General features: G+C 42.2%; 1 protein-coding gene and 1 long non-coding RNA gene across 12 annotated transcripts in view; both read right to left on the bottom strand.

Moving 5' to 3' along the window:
- LOC132145572 (uncharacterized) overlaps positions 1-20,776 on the bottom strand; it is a 229,446-nt gene that overhangs the window by 384 nt on the left and 208,286 nt on the right. The gene's annotated exons all lie outside the window — the stretch shown is intronic.
- On the bottom strand, positions 33-20,208 carry atat1 (alpha tubulin acetyltransferase 1). 11 transcript variants are annotated; one of them, XR_009434483.1, is made up of 13 exons: positions 19,882-20,208; positions 18,095-18,155; positions 17,908-17,999; positions 17,680-17,737; positions 17,477-17,590; positions 15,741-15,842; positions 15,474-15,519; positions 13,554-13,599; positions 13,065-13,139; positions 11,256-11,460; positions 2,221-2,324; positions 2,021-2,102; positions 697-835 (listed from the first exon to the last, which is right to left on the bottom strand). XR_009434483.1 is itself a non-coding variant. In XM_059556670.1 (12 exons), the coding sequence occupies exons 1-12, from the start codon at positions 19,971-19,973 to the stop codon at positions 559-561; spliced, it is 1,308 nt and encodes a 435-aa protein (XP_059412653.1). In that variant the 5' UTR covers positions 19,974-20,208; the 3' UTR covers positions 33-558. The 11 variants fall into 11 exon arrangements, 9 of the variants coding, with proteins under 9 accessions (XP_059412653.1, XP_059412651.1, XP_059412654.1 ...); XR_009434482.1 differs by having other exon boundaries at positions 2,021-2,123; XM_059556670.1 differs by lacking the exon at positions 13,554-13,599 and having other exon boundaries at positions 33-835.

Below are 20,776 nucleotides of genomic sequence, written 5' to 3' on the forward strand. Positions count from 1 at the left end.
TTTCTGACCATCCATAGACAGCAATGTAATTACCCCGGTCAAGCCCCAGAAATGTAGTAAGGACATCGTTAAAATAGTCCACATGACATCAATGGTTCATCCTTAATTTTATGAAGCTACGAGAATACATTTTTGTGCACAAAGAAATGATAAATGACTATTCAACAATTCCTTCTCTTCTGTGTCAGTCTTCAATGTGCATTCACAAATTCTTCTGCTTGTAAACAATGTGCAGTTCATCCGCGTTCTACATCAGAAAATGTATTATCTTTTATTTCTTCACACACATAATGTATTCTCGTAGCTTCATAAAATTAAGGTTGAAGCACTGATGTCACATGGACTATTTTAACAATGTCCTTATTCATTTTCTGGGCCTTGATCGTGTTAATTACACTGCTGTCCAAGCAGGATCAGAAAGCTCTCGGATTTCATCAGAAATATCATAATTTGTGTTCTGAAGATGAACAAAGATCTTATGGGTTTGGAACAACATGAGAGTGAGTAATTAAGGATTAACTTAATTTCTGAGTGAACTATGCCTTCCACCATCTTCCGTCACCAGGGCCGGGTGCTGCGATACTCTTGTTTCTGTCGGACCCACTGGGCCGTACATCGGCTCTCCCCAACTGTCCAGGACCATCCGCCTCTCCCTCCGCCCCTCTCCACCTCAGCCGCTCCACCTTTCCTCCAGTCCTCTGCTCTGTTCTGTGACACTTTGCTCTGCAGCTCTTCTTTGCGGTCCAGGGGTGTTATGGAGGTCTGCTCCTGAACATGATCTTTCTTAGTGGCGGCAATTTTCGGAAGGGACACAACCTGGCCTTGAAGATGCGGTCTGGAAAAGAAGATGAAAAACAATGAAAGATGGAGCGAAAGAAGCAGAATATTAAGCAGATGATGAATTAAGTACAAGGCCAAGGCTGAGAAGAAAAGCAGCAAGTGAAATCAAACTTATATCAGAACCAGAAGAAAGAAAATGATAAAGTAGGAACATGCACACACTGTATTTCCTGACCTATAACTAGGTCCACACAGAACATACACACTTTCGTGATTCTTTTATTTTCTATTTTGCACTTATTGTAAAAGATTAAATGCAAAATGACATGGTTTGGATATAATAATGTTAAAACTGATCTGAGAGTACTGGACTCATAGATGCAGCTGAAAGCATTATCATATTATTTCTAGTCTAGTCAGCATCTTGATATGTCACACCTGTGAGCTGGATGGATTATCTCGGCAAAGGAGAATTGCTCACTAACACAGATTTAGACAGATTTGTGAACGATATTTGACAGAAATAGGCTTTTTGTGTACATAGAAAAAGTCTTAGATCTTTGAGCTCAACTCATGAAAAAGGGGCAAAAACAAAAGTGTTGCGTCTATCATTTTGTTCAGTGTAAGTAATCATGTAAAACATACTTTAAAAGTAAAACTTTAAATTGGACAATAACAAAGTGCAATTCTTTTAAAAAGTGTACTTAAGTGTGCTAAGAAACCTTGTCATGAAAGTGAGCTCTCTTTAAGTGTACTTAAGTGGCATTTTATTTAATTAATATTATCTGCAAGTACAATTACATTAAAAGATATACCTCTAGATCTGACGTACATAACAAGTGCGTATTCAATACAATTAAATGCACTTCTTTTTCACAAAACTTGGTCAGAGATCTTTAGGATTTTTGTCTTTCAAAAAAAACCATTAATGAGCATGACAGTATGGGGTGAATTATGCAGCAAATTTGCATGCTCCGGGTTAATGGTTTGCTCAAATCCTAACCCTCAGTGTGAGCTATCATAAAAGTGATGCTTGGCTTGGCAAACCTCATTAACAAACAAATTCAGCAGAAATCGCCAGTGGTTTCTGTGGAATTCTGCAGTTGTGGATTCTGTGGAGACCTAGTCATTACCTCGCTCTCAATCCCTGGTGTTTTCTTCAGTATTCACATGTAAATAATACAGCAAGCAGCACCAGGTGAAAGTGACTCTCACAAAGGTTATGCAAGAAAAGCCCGACCTTTCTGAAGTGTGTTTGTGTTCCTCTGCATCTGCGTTTGCCCCTGTGTCACACACTCGCTCACAGAGCTCTGCTTTCAGCCCTGAGGAAGCACACACCACAGCTACTAATGGTTTACTAATGTGGTTTCCTGTGGACCATCATAACGCTTCATGGTGCGCAGTGGTAAATGGTTGATTGCAGTTCAAACACTGCATTACCTGGAAGCTTCAAGGGGTTCTGCTGTTCCACCAATAATTGCCCGAGGTCTCGGCTGTTGATATGGCGACTGTAGAGGCTGCTCCTGGCAACCAGACCCTGATGGCTACAGGATATGAGGAAATGGACGAACAACAGCAATAGAGGTATGGGATAGAGGGCCGAGAAGAAGGGAGGGAACAAGGAGAAATAAATGAAAGAAAAAATGAACAATAAAAAATAAATGTGACAGAAAAAAAGCACAAATAAAAAGGGAATTAAACATAACCTCAAACGCAAATTCAAAACCCAACATTGTATGAAAACAAATTCCAGTGAAATAGGACACAGGCAATGATTGTGTAACATGACGGTGGATTCTTAGACTCAAGAAAAGACTAATATGGTGTAATGTTGCAACTTAATGCCTGGCTTTCTTTCGGACATTAGAGTTGCAGTCAAATGTAGTGGCTGATATTTTAGGTCTTAAAATATCAAAACAAGAGTCAACTTGATCCACAAGCTTTTCTCACAACCATTTATTCGGAGCCATTTTGTATTTTAAGCTTTAAACTGATATAATTGGCATTTTAGGGGCACATGTAGCTCAGAAAGGTTTCTGGAAGAGTTAGTTCATCATTTTAACTACAGTATAGTGTCTGACTACCACAAAGTATGCAGATACTTCTTCATGTTTCACATGGGATCGACTGGTTTAGAATTTTTAACCATACAAACTTTATTTTTGCAAAATGCTTAATATATATATATATATATATATATATATATATATATATATATATATATATATATATATATATATATATATATATATATATATATATATACACACACACACACACACACACAGTATATAGTATATATAGTTATATAATTAACTAAGCAATTTTTTATTTTTTACCTTTTTGGGGACACCACTTGCGATCATTTTATTTTCAGAAAGATATTTTTTAAAGAAAGAAAAGCCATTAATTAAGCAAGGAAACATGTTGATTAAAAGTGGAAATAAACTTATAGTCTTACAAAATATTTCTATTTCAAATAAATGCTCTTTTTTTTTTTTACTTCTCATTCATCAAAGTGAAAATTCAGCTTAGCGTCCAAAAATAAATTACATTTGAGAATATATTAAAATAGAAAACAGTTACTTTAAACTGTAATGATACAGTTTATCATAATATTACTGTTTTATTGCAATCTTTTACCTTTTTTTAAGTCTACTTTTACAATTTGTGTGTATTTCTCAAGATAAAAATCTGGACCGAAACCAAGGTCCTGAGGTGCACCTGACAAATGAATTAATTGACAAGTGATTAAAGAATACCTAGAATTTTTTCAACTGTAACTTTTATTACTTGCTGCTCAAGACAGAGAATGCTTGACAGTTGAGGGTTTGCACTATAGTAAACTGACCAGTAAAAACTCAGTTCTATCTTCTAAAACACTCTTATTGGAAAAGGTACAGAAAATTGTATTATCAAATCATTTTACAGGAAATCTGATCTTTCATACACTCACAAGGCAGAAAGCAAAATAATAAAGGCTTAGTTCAGTCAAACAATAAAAAAATGTGTCATGAATTTATCGTCAAGCTGTTCCCTTTCGAGAGTACTCTCGTACTGCGTAAGCTAGCTTACGCTATGGGAAAAGGTCCCCTTTTCTCGAGAATATGAAGCCAAAAATTATCCTTAATTTTTAAATAATGTAAAACGCAGTGCTGCAGCACAGCAGACCCAAGCGAAGCGGCTCGCGCGCTTATTGGCTGTGCTGCGGCAACTGCAGCAACCTATGGTGAGGCGGCGGAGAGTAACGAACCAATGGGGGCGCTTCGCGCCCATTGGACGTCAGAGCGCGCCAAAATAGGCGTGGCTGGAACTATATAAGCCACCGCTTCACCATAGGGATCAGATTTCATCTCCTTCAGCGATCTCACCTGCACTTCGCTGTCTTCTCCGGAGAAGCCTCTACACGCCGTCGAAAAGCCTCTCAGCGGGATAGCACTGCAACGCAGATCTGAGGACGCCGGCTCGTGCGTCATCTCGACGCCGCCTTCAGCACTCGCTTCCTGCTGCGCCATCCGGCGTGACTATATCCTTTTCAAAGCTAGTGTGTTTGCCGCTGCATCACACTTTTTTCCTCCAGAATTCGAGGCGTTGTTTCAAATGCCTCGGGCCTGCGCTTCCTGCCGAGGCCCTCTGCCCAGCGAGGACCGCCACATCATCTGTGTCTCCTGCCTGGGCCGCGAGCATGCTGAGAGCGCACTCTTCAAGGGCGGCTGCCCTGAGTGCGACGACATGGCTATATCGACCCTGCGGGCTCGATTAGCTCAAACCAGCCACGATGCTCCACCCGCTCCGCCTTTTCTCTCTCAAGTGCCGCGTAAGAAACGCCGCGATCAGAGAATGCCTGAGCATACTGCTACACGCGAGCTCACGCCGGAACACTCCCCGCGTGCCTCGCCCGCTCTCTCTCCTTCGCCTGTCCTCTTCGTGGACGAGCAGCGCCAGTCCCTGCTCACCAGCGCCCCCTTCTCCTTCAGAGCGCCTGAGGCGGAAGAGGACAGACACGACAGCCTTTCTCTCGCCGCGTCCAGTAGTGAGGAATGGTCGGGCTCCATTGCGGACCCCCCCCCTCTACAGCACCCAGCTGCACCGGACAACGCGCCGATATCGACGCGGAGCTTACTCGCGTGCTTACAAGGGCTGTCAGCGACCTTCAGCTCGACTGGTCTCCTCCAGACGAGCCCGCTAAAAGCAGGCTGGATGAATGGTTCCTGCAGGGGCGCCCTTCGGCCCCTCCACAAAGAAACGCCCCCTTCTTCCCGGAAGTTCACAATGAACTCACGAAGTCGTGGAAAGCCCCATTCTCCGCACGCTTGAAGACTTCTGTCTCGTCAGCGCTCTCCTCTGTCGACGGCGCCCGAGACCACGGTTACGAGAGCCTCCCCCCTCTCGAGGAGGCTATTGCTGCACACCTCTGCCCGCCCTCAGCCGCTGGATGGCGGTCGAAGCCTGTGCATCCATCCAAGCCGTGCCGCACCACCTCAGCTCTCGCTGGCCGAGCTTACACCTCCGCTGGTCAAGCTGCTTCGGCTCTACACACCATGGCTGTGCTGCAGGTTTTTCAGGCCAGACTTCTCCGTAACCTGGACGAGTCTGCCCCAGATACCTATGACTTTAAAGATCTCCGCAGCGCTACTGATCTAGCCCTGCGTGCGACAAAGACCACAGCACAAGCGATCGGCCGAAGCATGGCAAGCCTCGCTGTTTTAGAGCGACACCTCTGGCTCACGCTCACGGAGATGAAAGACGCCGACAAATCCGCCTTTCTCGACTCTCCTATCTCGCCTTCCGGCCTCTTTGGCCAGTCGGTTAAGGGTTTCGCTGAACGCTTCACTGAGGCTCAGAAAACGTCACAGGCAATGAGACACTTCCTGCCGAAACGCTCTAGCTCTGCTGCGGGACGCCGTAGAAATGCGCCGCCCCCTCAGACCTCGAAGCCATCGCAGCCAGACTTACAGTTTTGCCCAGCGACCAAAACCCAGCACCGCTCTCGCTCTACGAGCCGCAAACCACCAGAGAGACGGGGACCTCGGCCCAGGATTGTGCTGAACCCCGAGCCTCCGAAGCCCTCCTGACCTTCGGGCTGAAAAGACCGTGGTTAAGTCCCGCTGCGGCCGGAACACCACACAAGAAACCTCACATGCTTCCTCCAATCCCCTCACTAAAGGCGGTTGGAGATGTCTATACTGCAGTAAACGAGCCTGTTACAATGCACGCACGCCTGCACACAAACGCCGTTTTCACGGCGACCTCAATAAAGCACAAAAAGAGCTTTTTCTATGTAGGCAGTGTGCCCACTACACAGTACGCACCCCTGCATGTATACACACTCCCCCAAGTGTCACAAAGACTCACTCGGGTCTCCTTTCATGCCCACCTTCCCGCTCGCGCCGGAGGTGCTCTAAATGTAGCGCGCGTGCCCACTTCTTAGTGCGCAACCCTACAAATAAGCGCTGTCACCACAGTGTCACAAGCACAGCATACTCGAGCTACTGGTCCCCTCATAACAGGCGGCCAGTGCCCGAATCACATTCAACCCATAGCCGCACGAGCCGCTGCATGGCAGGCCATCCCCGGCATATCGAATTGGGTTTTGAATATAATAAAACGAGGTTACTCGCTCCAGTTCGCTCGCAGACCGCCGCGCTTTCGCGCCGTGGTCGAAACGAAAGTGAAAAGCGAAATGACACACGTCCTTCGCGCCGAACTGATAAACCTTCTTGCAAAAGGGGCGATAGAAACTGTCCCCCCTGCGCAGCGCGAGTCAGGCTTTTACAGCCGCTACTTCCTCGTACCAAAAAAGGATGGCGGTCTCAGACCCATCCTAGATCTCAGACGTTTGAACAAAGCGCTTATGACGCGATCGTTCAAAATGTTAACTACCAAACAAATACTCGCGCAAATTCGCCCGAGGGATTGGTTTTTCTCAGTGGATCTGAAAGACGCTTACTTTCACATTCAAATAGCACCCCATCACAGGCCATTCTTGAGATTCGCCTTCGAGGGGCAGACTTATCAGTACATGGTTCTTCCATTCGGCCTCTCCGTAGCGCCCTGTACGTTTACACGGTGCATGGATGCCGCTCTCGCACCCCTGAGAATGCGGGGAGTGCGAGTATTGAACTACCTCGACGACTGGCTAGTTTTAGCCCTTTCCGAGGAACTACTGACGACACACAGATCCTGGATCCTCAGCCATTTAGAATGCCTGGGTCTCACGATCAACACTGTCAAGAGCGCTCTGTCTCCCAGCCAGAGGATTTCCTTTTTGGGGATAGACATAGACTCTGTGACATGTACAGCGCGTCTGACGTCACAGCGCGCTCTCACTATTCAGCATTTAGCCGTGTCGTTCAAAGCCGGGTCTCTTTACCCGCTCAAACGATTTCAGGAAATGCTAGGTCTGATGGCATCAGCCTCTGCGGTTCTCAAACTGGGCCTGCTGCGCATGCGCCCACTACAGCGCTGGCTGAGAGACCGTGTTCCAGCGCGCGCCTGGATTTCCGGCCGCGCGCGCATCAGGGTGACCCACGGCTGCATCACAGCTCTGGCCCCTTGGAAAATAGCCAACTGGTATCAGTTAGGCGTAAGCACGGGCGCTGTCTCGAAATGGAAAGTAGTCTCGACAGATGCATCCAACCTCGGTTGGGGCGCCCTGTACGAGGGCAGGTCTGCCTCCGGCCTCTGGTCGAGCCCGGAGCGACTGTTACACATAAACTATCTGGAGATGATAGCGGTCGAACTATCCCTGAAAGCTTTCCTCCCATTTTTAAAGGGCCACCACGTTCTGGTCAGATCAGACAGCATGTCAGTGGTGGCCTACATAAATCGCCAGGGTGGTGTCAGGTCAGAAACCTTGCACACCCTGACCGAACGTCTTCTGACATGGGCACATTACAATCTGCGCTCGCTAAAGGCAGCGCATGTACCTGGCATCCTGAACCGGGGCCCGGACATGCTTTCCAGGGCGAATGTTCCCCCTGGGGAGTGGTCTCTTCACCCACAGACGGTTCAGTTGATGTGGAGCATCTTCGGCAGGGCAGAGGTCGACCTCTTCGCCTCAGAAGACAACGCTCATTGCCCAATATATTTTTCAAAGAGCAGGGACGCGCTGGCCCTCGATTGGCCCAGACGCCCGCTTTATGCCTTCCCACCGGTCGCGATGCTACCGCAGGTCATCGATCGGGTCAGGAAGAGCAGATGTGCTATGCTGCTAGTAGCCCCACTCTGGACGACCCAACCTTGGTTCTCCGAGCTGATGCAGCTGTCCAGTACAGCCCCATGGCCAATACCGCTGCGGAAAGATCTCCTCACGCAGCTGAAGGGTGCGCTCTGGCATCCCCACCCCGAACTTTGGGCCCTTCATGTATGGCCCCTCAACGGGTACCCGGGAACCTCCCTGAGGGAGTGTTAAAGACCATTACGGAAGCCAGAGCGCCCTCAACCAGGCGCCTATACGCGCAGAAATGGTCAGTGTTCTCCACCTGGTGCGGGACACGGAACCTAGACCCTCACTTATGTGACGTGACAGAGATACTCTCCTTCCTACAGGAGCGTTTAGATGCGGGCAGATCCCTGTCTACGCTCAAAGTGTATGTGGCAGCCATTGCAGCTTCTCATGCTCCGGTGGCCGGCCTATCTCTGGGAAAAAACGAACTGGTCATTCGTTTCCTTAAGGGAGCTCGTCGGATGAACCCTCCCCGACCCCCTTCAATCCCTTCCTGGGACCTGTCTACGGTCCTAGAGGCCTTAAAGGGCCCCCCTTTTGAACCGCTTCAGTCTGTCGATATGAAGCTTCTTTCGTTCAAAACCGCTTTTCTACTGGCTCTGGCCTCAGTCAAGCGAGTGGGGGATTTACATGCGCTATCTGTTAGCGCTGACTGTCTCGAGTTTGGGCCTAATGACTCCAGAGTCATTCTCAGACCAAGACACGGCTATGTCCCCAAGGTGCTCTCAACACCGTTCAGAGCGCAGGTCATCTCGCTGTCAGCCCTTTCCTCGCAAAGCGACGAAAGCAACGCGAGCTTCATCTGCCCCATCAGGGCTCTTAAAACCTATATTGCCCGCTCCGCCTTATTCAGGAGGTCGGACCAGCTCTTCATATGCTTTGGTGGGCGCACCCGAGGTCTCGCCACCACGAAGCAAAGCCTATCGCGATGGATAGTAGACACTATCTCGCTGGCTTACAAATCTAAGGGCCTTCACTGCCCGTTCGGCATCAGAGCCCATTCCACCCGAGGCATGGCCTCGTCATGGGCGTGGTCCTGCGGGATACCACTGGATGATATCTGTGCGGCGGCAGGCTGGGCCTCTCCGTCCACATTTATTAGATTCTATAATCTGCAAGTCCCTGCCCTGCAGGCCAGGGTACTTTCTATATAGACGTGCTAAGCCTTATCACGCCCCCTTTTTTCGTTCCCTATATAAAGCTCACTAAGGTTGGCTGTTGGGACTGGGATTTCTCCTGCTATAAAGCCCCGAGCTCTCGCCTCGGGCTGTGACAGGTCGAAGTTCCCGAGCACGCACGGCGTTTTACATTGTGTTCCCATAGCGTAAGCTAGCTTACGCAGTACGAGAGTACTCTCGAAAGGGAACGTACTCGGTTACTAACGTAACCTCGGTTCCCTGAGATGAGGGAACGAGTACTGCGTAACCTGCCGTGCTATGTGCTCGGACCGGGTGATCGCTTCAGTCGATTTAAAACCTGATCCCTATGGTGAAGCGGTGGCTTATATAGTTCCAGCCACGCCTATTTTGGCGCGCTCTGACGTCCAATGGGCGTGAAGCGCCCCCATTGGTTCGTTACTCTCCGCCGCCTCACCATAGGTTGCTGCAGTTGCCGCAGCACAGCCAATAAGCACGCGAGCCGCTTCGCTTGGGTCTGCTGTGCTGCAGCACTGCGTTTTACATTATTTAAAAATTAAGGATAATTTTTGGCTTCATATTCTCGAGAAAAGGGGACCTTTTCCCATAGCGTAAGCTAGCTTACGCAGTACTCGTTCCCTCATCTCAGGGAACCGAGGTTACGTTAGTAACCGAGTACGTTTTCCACTCACAGTTATTTATCTGTGAAACACAAAAATTCTACAGAATCTTTTGATGATTCTTCAGAATTCTTCTTTTGAGTTTCACAGAAAAAATAACAAAAGGTAAGCAAAGAATGACATTAGTTTGATGTTTAGATGAACTATCTTTTCAAAGGAATAGTTCATCTAACAATAAAAATTTGCTGAAAATTCCTCAACCCCAGGCCAACTAAAATAGAGATGAATTTGTTTCTTCATCTGAACAGATTTGGAGAAATGTAGCATTGCATCACTTGCTCACCAGTGGATCCTTTGCAGTGAATGGGTGCCGTCAGAATGAGAGTCCAAACAGCTGATAAAACATGAATATTATGTAATCCCATATTGAGAGTAGGGGAGACCGGGGGCAACTTCATTGTACATTTTATACATTTTCCTTCATTACTCAGACTACTTGAAATACACCATATTTTGATACTGGAAACAAATATAGGTGCACTAATTAATAATACAACTGATATATTTTTACTAATAAGGACAAGACTATAATATTAAATTGCCCCCAGGCTTGGTTCCTTACAAACACATATCTTTTCCCCTTACACAATGTAAAGTTGTGTGAACTATTTGTGTATGTTTTTATTTTGGACTCTCATTCTGACGGCACCCATTCACTGCAGAGGATCCACTGGTGACCAAGTGATGTAATTCTCCAAATCTGTTCCCATGAAGAAACAATCTCATCTACATCTTGGATGACCTGAGGGTGAGTAAACTTTCAGCAAATTTTCAATTCTGTGTGAACTACTCCTTTAATTTGAACTTGCTAAGAAGTTTAAGACAATGACGTTAAAGACTGAGGGTCAATGAAAGCTGAGCCTAGATCTATTTAGAGAGCTGGCGTGGAATGAGAGAATGAGAAAAAGAGAGAAAAGCATGTGTTTAAAAGAAAAACAAAAAGTTGAAACTCATCAAATAAAGTGAAGGTTTCGACAACAAAAGGAGCATGAAATAATTGGGGAAGTCAATGCATAAAACGAGCATGTCATAATCAGAGATGAAAGGAGGAGAGAGAGAGAGGAGGAGAAATGTTTAGAGCTTCTCCAAAATAAAGTGGTCAAGGCTGCTTACGTGTTAGAAGAATAAACAGGCCGCGTATCTGTCCTTGATGCAGTACACAGTGATACAATAACGATGCACTAATGAGCTGAATTCACATTCCTGCCACCAAGCAAACCATGCATTCCTCTAACACAGGAAGTGGTTCTTCATGAACATTAATGACCTTAGTGTCTCTTCACTTTCATTCCCACAGAGCAAATGCTCTCAGTCGCCAAAATCAGCCCCAGATGGAAAAAGCGAAGAGGAAGCAGTGTAAATATTTGCAAGCAAATGCTGATTTAGACTGAGGTATGCTGTAACTGGCTGTGAGGTGTGGTTGAGATGTACCTGGTGCGTTTTGCCCTGCAGCTGTCGTTGAGCTGGGAGGAGGGGGTCCCGGGGGCCGCGGCGGGGCGGAGTGGGGCCCGGCTGGGGGAGGATCCCACACTGAGCGAACGGGATTGCGGAGATGAGGGAAGCAGAGGGGGAGAGTGGGGGGGACCCACGGGGCGTACGAACGGCCAGGGGAGAACCCTCTGTTCCTCCCGAACCACTACGGAAGAGAGGAAGTGACTCCTCTTACTGATTCCTTAACAGTTGCATTTATGATTCTTTTAGTACTTTTAAAGAAGAGCTATGTGAAAAAGTTAAATGCAATTCCATTGCCTCACTATAAATTACTGGCTCATTACAGTCATTTGTTCAGGAATAAGACTACACTGGTTGTGCTGTATGTTTTTGATTCACTTTAAGAACTGTTTGATTAGATCCATTCGTTCAGGAATCGGACTATACTCGTTGTGCTTTATGTTTTTGATCCACTATAAAGAACCGTTGGTTGCACTTTATTTTACAGTACGTGTAGGTACATGTACTTATAGTGTACTTACAGTGTATTTATCTAAGAAAGTTCTGGTAATACAAGGTAACTACATGGGGTAGGGTTAGGTTTAGGGGTAGGTTCAGGGTTAGTACCTAGTTATTACATAGTTATTGTAATTACTATAATAAGTACATAGTATGTACATGAGGAACAGGACTGTAAAATAAAGTGCTACCGAACCGTTTGATTAGATCCATTCATTCAGGAATCAGACTATACTCGTTGTGCTTTATGTTTTTGATTCACTATAAAGAACTAACTGATTAGATCCATTCGTTCAGGAATCGGACTACACTGGTTGTGCTGATTGTTCTTGATTCACTAATAAAGAATTGTTTGATTAGAGTCATTTGTTGAGGAATTGGACTACACTGGTTGTGTTGTATGTTTTTGATTGGCTAAATGTAACTAGAGTTATTCGTTCAGGAGTCAGATTACACTGGTTGAACCATATGTTGATGATTCATAAGAGTCATTCATTCAAGAATATAGACATGTGTTCAGGAATCTGATTACACTAGATTAACTCACTAAAAATAATCAATTCTTCAGAATTATTTATTAGACAATTAGACTACACCAGTTGTCCTTTTTGGTTTTGAATCACTATAAAGAACTGACTAATAAGAATCATTAGTTCAGGATTTTTTCCCCTGCTTTTACCTCACTAAAAAGAACTGATTGCTTCTAATCATTTTTAGACTAAACCTACTATATACTTTTGAATCACTAAAAAGACCTTGCTCATAAATAGGTTTAGTATCGGACTACACTAGTCGTATGTCTATTCTGTTTCACACTGTAGATTTAATAGTGAATACTGAATAGAGCATAATTTGGAACAATATTTTGTCCGCTTGTAAAATGTCATTCCATTCCTGTATTTTAAAGAATAACACCGGCTCTGAATAAAAACAGATTTATTTTGTTCCTTCTTGACACCTAGATGCTTGTTGACTGAATTGATACATGGATTTAGATACTCACAGTCCCCAGATAACAACCCTAATATGTCTAAACTAGGGGTGAGAGTACTTGTTCTTTGCAAAATGCCTGTGATCACTGAAAAAAGCTCTTTCCTAAGAGCTCTAAAGTAACTGGTGGACCAAATCAAGACATTTAATGAATAAAGGGAGGCCTGTTTCTAGCTAAAACTATTTATTCCAGTGGCTGGATGACGTCAGTATTCAGCTAGTTGGTGTAAATGTCAGCTACTAGTGTCTCTATTGTACCAATTTGTTGAATATACGACACGGAGACTATGAGTAGCCCACCTTCTCTTTCCATTAGTGAATATGGTTTGATCTCTCCCTCTGGCTTTTTTGGCAGGACTTTTCTCAACTGGACCGCTGTAAGGGTCAGAAAGAGCCAAAAGAAACAACTGGTATGACTGAGAATAAGTCTGGAGTACAGCAAGCAGTTAAACGGTACACTGCACTCTTCACACATATTCATATCCATAGATATCCATGGCCATAATGCATATATCGATTACCATTCCACTGCACTTTGGCAAAACATATAGCACTTATCTATAATGGGATTTTATAGGGGAACAGCAAGGGATCTTGTAAGGAAGTGAATTTGTAAGCAATTTGTTGGGACTGATTGATGTGGGCAGAGGTTATGAGTGCAAAGGAAGAGTCTATAGTGAGTGGACTCTCTCCTAAACCATGAATATCCAATAAGGGAGTGATAAGTAAGGTGAAAGCTGGGTGACGGTGGGATAGGGGAAGAGAACAAAAGATATTTAATGTCCTTACAAAAATCCGTACATCCCCTGATCCGTTGAAGGGGAGGGAGGTGTTCCTGGGTGGATTTCATGAGACAAAAGCACTTGAACAATAGATGTATTGAGTTGCTTGCATGTTAAACTCAGTCTATGGCAGTTACCAACTATAAACAGCTCAGATCTGGGCTCGGTGAGTCATATATATAAACATAAATAAATGCACTGGAAATGTTTTTGCGAGGCACAAAGATTATAATATAATATAATATAATATAATATAATATAATATAATATAATATAATATAATATAATATAATATAATATAATATAATATAATATAATATAATATAATATAATATAATATAATATAATATAATATAATATAATATAATGCAATGCAATGTAATGTAATGTAATATAATATAGGTAAAAAAAAATTTATAGCTTAAATGCACTGTTGCTTTGGATAAAAGTCTGCAAAATGCAAGAATGTAAATGAATAATATGATGAGGGTTTAGATTAGAAAATACACTTGGTTGGAATAAAGCAGCACTGGAAATATTAAACAATAATAGAACCAAAAAAGACAGCTGTGAGCATTATGGACAAGCACAACTAAGAAAGACTTTTCTTCAAATAATTGTGCAATCTGCTAAAATGTCCCCTTTTTTTGCAAGGCAGCAAAAGAATATTATTAAAAAAATTAGAGAAACTTCAAGGTACTGGATTTTTTTCTGCATTAAATTTCATTCTAAAGTTACTCACCAGCCGGCTGATAACTATACTAGGAACATGACGTTCTTGTTTAATAGTAAGAAAGATAGCCTAACCCTGATTATGCAAGTGAACTTGTGATCCTTATCAACTCTTTGAAAAATCTTTGAGAGAAAAGGGTTTATCACATTTGAAATATGGATATTTTTCTTAAAGACATGGATTCGCTGCAGGAGGCTTCATTTTATCCCCTGGAGCCGTCTGTGGCACGTTTATTATGAATGCGCGAGCTTTATTTGACGACTTGTGGACTGTTCAACTGCAACACCTGCTGACTGCAATCATAGAGCTTGGAATAGACAGGACAATTTTTAATATAACTCCGTCTGGATTCGTCTGAAAGGAGAAATATACACCTAGGATGCTTCGAGAGCAAGTAAAACACAAGTTAGACAAGTTACACAAGAACTAACCCTTTAAGATAAAAATAACAATAACTATGCTATGATATTTTTGTGACAGTTGCAGTGTTACAGAGAGACTAAGACAAGTTGTACAACTACTGTAAAATAATGCAGTTTAAAGAATTACTTTTTAGTATTATTGTACTCTATTATAGCATAATTTATATTTTAGCTTATATTTTTATAATTTAAAGTTTGAAGATTTAGTACCGGTAATTGTTTGCACTTTTGACATTTTATTAGTTTTTTTTTTTATATTTTATTTCATGATTTGTGAATTTATTAATTAATATTAATTCGAATAATTATTTTTATTTTTTTACATTTAATTTCGTTTTAGTTTTAATTTTGTGCTTCAAAATTGACGTCAACTTTTAGGTATTTCATCTAATATTGATATTTTATTTCAATTAATGAAAATGATTTTGAATATTTATTAAAATACAATAACAGCAAGGATTAAAATAATTAAAAATACAGTTATAATATATATATATATATTTATAGCAGGTATTTCCTTGTCACTGTCAGGTGTAGCTTGAATTAACAGTTTGTTAAGAGTTTCGAGTTGAATTACCTTCAGAAATTTGAGGAAGAAAAGAAGAATAAAAAGAGGAGGAATTTCAATACAGTGCTGCCTCGCACGTACTGTAATTAGGAGAATGGGAGGTTGTTGTGCTGAGAATAAGGCATTGAACCCTGGCACAGATCCAGAACAACATTCCAAACCCACATAAGAGCACGGAAGAACAGTGATGCATTCAGGCATTACCTGATCTACTCTGGAAGAATCCACTGAACACCACAAAGTTATTCACCTGAGAAGAACAAGTGTGACAGGGCAAGAAATGAAAGAATTACATCATAACAGTCAAGTTTTGCAACAGTCATATACACACCTAACTGTTCGAGGAAAACACTATGGTATAAATTATCTGTACAGGAATTAAAACCTCACTGCTCCAAAATCTCTCTCCACATACAGTAACATCAAAACATGCTCTGATTGGCCGTGATTGCAGTGCTTTCTCTTTCATACCTGAGGCACACTGTTCTTGAGATCACAGTGCTTTTCTAGAAATGACAGGAATTTAGGAGAAGGTCTATCGTACGCCATCTGTTCAGGCTCCACCTGTTTGTGCTGCTCAATCAGAGAATATGATAAGGACAGGAAAACATGAGTCACAAAATACAAACAGGACTCTTTAGTAGCAAATACAAATAGGGCTGTGCAAAAAAATGGAATGCGATTTTCATGCGCATCTCGTCAGTAAAGACGCTCCTGTAATTAGAAGTTTATCTCCAGCACGTGCGTTCAGATCAGGGTTGCCAGGTTTTCACAACAAATCCTGCCAAGTTGCTTCTCAAAACTAGTCAAAAACTAGCCCAAGCTCGTTTCCAAGAGGTTCCCCGATAAAAATTGCTTCCCGGGGTTAAAATATACGTTTTTTGGAAGGGTTGTCTTGGTAAAATTAGCATTTTAGGCACTAAATATAACGTTATTGGTATTGGGGTTGCTTCAACCCGCAGAGATGAAAAACAACCACAAACTTGGCAACACTGGTTCAGGTGGAGCGGCAGATACTACACAGAGCCGTAGCCCACCGACAATTAACACAAAATCGACAAAGAATCATCTGCGATTTTAAAATCGATTTTGTGTAGATTGTCAGTGAATTACGGCTCTGTGTAGTAAATGCCAACAAGTGTTGCCAAGTCTGTGGTTGTTTTTCATGTCTGCAGGTTGAAGCGACCCCAATAACCAATAATGTGATATTTTTGCCCTTAAAATGCAAATTTTACCAAGGCATCTCTGCCAAAAAACGTATATTTTAACCCCGGGAAGCAATTTTTATTGGGGAACCTCCTGGAAACGCGCTTGGGCTAGTTTTGGACTAGTTTTGAGAAGCAACTGGGCAGGATTTGTTGTGAAAACCTGGCAACCCTGATCCGAACGCACGTGCTGGAGATAAACTTCTAATTACAGGAGCGTCTTTACTGATGAGATGCGCATGAAAATCGCATTCCATGCACAATGCACAGCCCTAAATACAAATGGGTCTTTATACTTTTCTACTGGACATAATAAAAAAATTGCTAGTTGTTGGTTTTTTCCACCAGAAATCACAAAAATAGATATTTGGTAAAATGTTCATGCTGCTCTTTTCCAAACAAGTTTCAAAAACTAAAAAAAAAAAAAAGCATAAACAGTCCATACAACTAATGAGCTATATTTTATGTGTACGACAGCTTTGTCTGAGAAATGCACCAAGCTTTAAGATATTCACATTTTAAATGTAAGTTATTCAACAGAAATCTGAATAAAATGCAAGTATTTTAACAAAAGTTTCACTGCACAAAACGTAGTTTCACTTTTCAACTCAACCTTCCCATTTAGCATCCAGCAAGGTTTAAACGCATAAAAACCAATGCTGTTTAGCATCATTAACGTCAAACCTGGTCTTGATGGGGCAAGTCTAAATATATGTGCACTTGCAAATAAGTTTTAAAAGCTACGATGAAGGGGAAAATGGTTTGGGAATAAAGAATTCATTTCAGTTTCTAATCTTCAGACTTTGAATAAAGTGAATGAATTATATTGACCTTGTCCTTGATTGTTTTTGTTGCATGGAAAAGAGCAGCTTGAACACTCTTTGAAACATCTCCTTTTGTGTTCCATACAAGCAAGAAAGTCAGATGGTTTGGACTTAAATCAGGGTAAATAAATGACAGGATTTTCCTGCCAACTAAATCAGGCTGCCGACAGATACTCACTTTCAGCATGAAGTCAAAGAGCTCGAGCCCGTATCCATGTCTCTGCAGTGTCTCAGTCACATAGAAATCCAGCACACATAAAGGCTCGGTCTCCAAATGCGCCCCCCGTTGGTCCTGGATGCAATTACAACATACTGTAAATCATTAAAGCATCACATTTAAAAAGATTGAATTTACCAACTCAATAATGAGCAAACACTTACAAGTAAAAAGAGCTTCTTGTAGCCAACCTTCAGAAATCCAACGATAACACCCCTCCCGCTGGTGAAGCGAAAGACAGGAAGAGGGAGTCAAAGACTGTTATTAACATCAGACGAGGATGTGTTTATATGAAATGGAAAAACAGGAAGGAGAGAGGTCAGCTGTATTGATGTGTAAATAGATTAAATCTGAAGCATAGGCTTAGAGAGGGCTAGAGAGAGAGAGCGAACCCGTTCTGTTCTCCATCTTTCAGGAGGTAGAGATGGTGTTTGTTGGCCTGGAGCTTCGCTGCACTGGTTATAGGAGCAGGCAGCTGCTGGGCCTGAGGAGATACACACACACACACACATGACATGATGACAGGCTGAAGCTGACACTGAATGACATCTGCAAGCTCAAAAAGACAGTCATTATCACCTTAGAGGAGGCTTTGCCCAGCTCATCTATAACTGTGCTGATCTGAAGAAGAGGATCTGGTCTGGAGAACAAAAAGCAGGTATGTTAGGAATCTCACACAGCATTTATGATTCCAGTTATGCAAGTCATAACGCATGCATACACATGTACAAAGCATAACTGTTTTGAATGACAAGTCTGAATCATATATAGCTGTGAGGCTATACAAGAGGCTGCCATTATATCATTACATCAGAGTTGTGAATCATGGTTTGTTCCAATGGGTAGGTAGAGCAATGGTCCTCCACTAGGGGGCATCTCCCAGGGGGCCAGTAAGTAGTTATATTAATATAATCTCTATTGAAATGTTAAAACACACACATACACAAATAAAAAATAGGTACAACATTAAATTGACATATGCATATTTTTTCTTTCATTTAATTTGATTTAGTTTATACATGAGAGACCAGCTAAGATACGAGGGCCTTTGAATATTGTCTAGAACAAAAGAGAGCCTTGGAGTCCAAAAGGTTGGGAGACACTGTGCTAAACACCATCTGATGGCATTAGAATAAATATTTTTAACTTTAAATGTGTACATCTGCAGTGGATTTTGTCAACGTTTAGCAACAAATAAGCATATATAACCTCGGTTAACACACAAAAGGTGTGTCCTAAATTGCATACTTATGCACTATTATATGACCTTTTAGTATAAAGAGTGCAAGTAGTGCATTCACACTGAAAATTCAGAAAAGAAAAAGTGAACTTTATATACCCGGATGATGCACTTAACCAAAAAAAAAAAAAAAAGTGTGGAATGCTGGACACTTCATGCACTCAACTGTAGCAGTTTTAATTACTACAATTATTAATAATAAGATAATCTTATAAAATGCATACACACTACATGGCTGAGTACATAGTGCATAAGTGCAGACTGCAGGAGTGTCATTTGGGATGCAGTTAAAGACTAAAAACTGCTGGTTATATAAAAAATATTTTGGCGAATTTTAAAATTAATGTCAAATCTATAATTGTTGTACTGTATGATGCAGCATACAACGTTGGTTATGTATGCCATAAAATCCCCACAAATTCCTTTGTGTTAATCATGGCTTTTCTTGCATTGCTCTGAAAATATGGAATTCATTACCTGCTTTCATTAGAAATGATCCAGCACTGAAGTGCTTACAGAAACTGCTTAAACACATTTTTTCAGTAAAGTTTTTAACTATTATTGTTATTTATATATCCTTTATTGTAGCACTTCAAGTATAAGAAATGTACTTTACGAATAAAATGTATTATTATAATATTTTACTGTATTATTTTTATGAAAATTCTTCATACTAAAATAAAAATACATGCTTATCCATTAAAAAACGAATCTATTAGAAAAGCCTTTATTATAATCTATCTATCTATCTATCGCATGATGTGATTTCTTCTAGTTTAATCAAAAAAGTCTGCTGCTGTCTTGCAGAATCAGCACGGTTCAGATTAAACCCAAGTCAGATTTAAACAGACTCATGTCAGATTTGTTTTTTTTTTTACTCAGGGCCGCATTTGCATCCTCTGACGTCAAGCTCTCCATACAGAAATAGGCTTATCATTACAGGAAAGAAAGATGACCCGGAACAAATGCCACATTTATCCTAATAAAAGAACATCCTAAATCCCCACTGGTAGCAGTATATGTCCAATGCACACCCGTGTCAACCACCGTTTCAAGACAAAAGCAGTGCATGCTGCGAACAGATCCCACCCATGTCTCTCCCCGCACACATTAAAACACACATTACCTCCCATGCACTATCCGAGCTGCACTCAAGTTGTTATCCAGCACGGTAATTCTCTCGGGGAACAGCGCATTCAGGTCGAAAGGGAAATCCATCGTAAGGACAGAAACTGAAATCTTAAGACAATACCTCACTAATGCCCTACTGCAGATTCAGATGCATTTATCACAGTGCCAATCGATTCTCACTGCATCCCCGGCCTGCTCTTCAAACACCAGCTCCACATCAGTGCCGCTTCAGTAGTAGACTGGTTATCAATGCAGCTTCTGTCCTCTCATTGTGTCCGTGTGTCTCTCCGATGATGATGAACGCGAGCGGTCCGCACCAGTATACCCCACACACGCCTGCAGACGCGACAACACCGCAGGAGTCCCACAGCACCTGCCTGTGATTTAGAGTTTCTTGTTACAGCTCTAAAAATGTAAATAAAAGAAAAAATCTTTAGAATTATTTATTAGATTTATTCCGTTTCCTCTTGGCAACGACGCACAACTTTGTGCTTAGCAACCAAACATAGCTAGCAGAGAGAGAGAGAGAGCGAGCGAGCGAGCGAGCGAGAGAGAGAGAGAGAGAGAGGGCAATATTTAAACACTTTTATATTTTTTTCGTATTTTTATGTTTGTTTTCCTCCTGCAGACTTTCTTTAACAACATTTAACTTTAACGCTTAATCATATATTTTAAATAATACAATTTCCAGCTATTACTACCGCGTGCTGTATGACTGGGCTTTTGATGTATTGATTAATGAACAGTTATTAGTTAAATATGTATACTTAAATATTTCTGTGGCGTGATAATTGTTTTTTTAACTGTACAAATATCCCATCTGTCAGTTCAAACGAAGTCATAAAAACGGTCATTTAAAAAAAAAGTGTAAAGAAGAAAATGTGTGTGTG

The sequence above is a fragment of the Carassius carassius genome, chromosome 8 (genome assembly GCF_963082965.1).
Source record: "Carassius carassius chromosome 8, fCarCar2.1, whole genome shotgun sequence".
NCBI classification, from domain to species: Eukaryota; Metazoa; Chordata; class Actinopteri; order Cypriniformes; family Cyprinidae; genus Carassius; species Carassius carassius.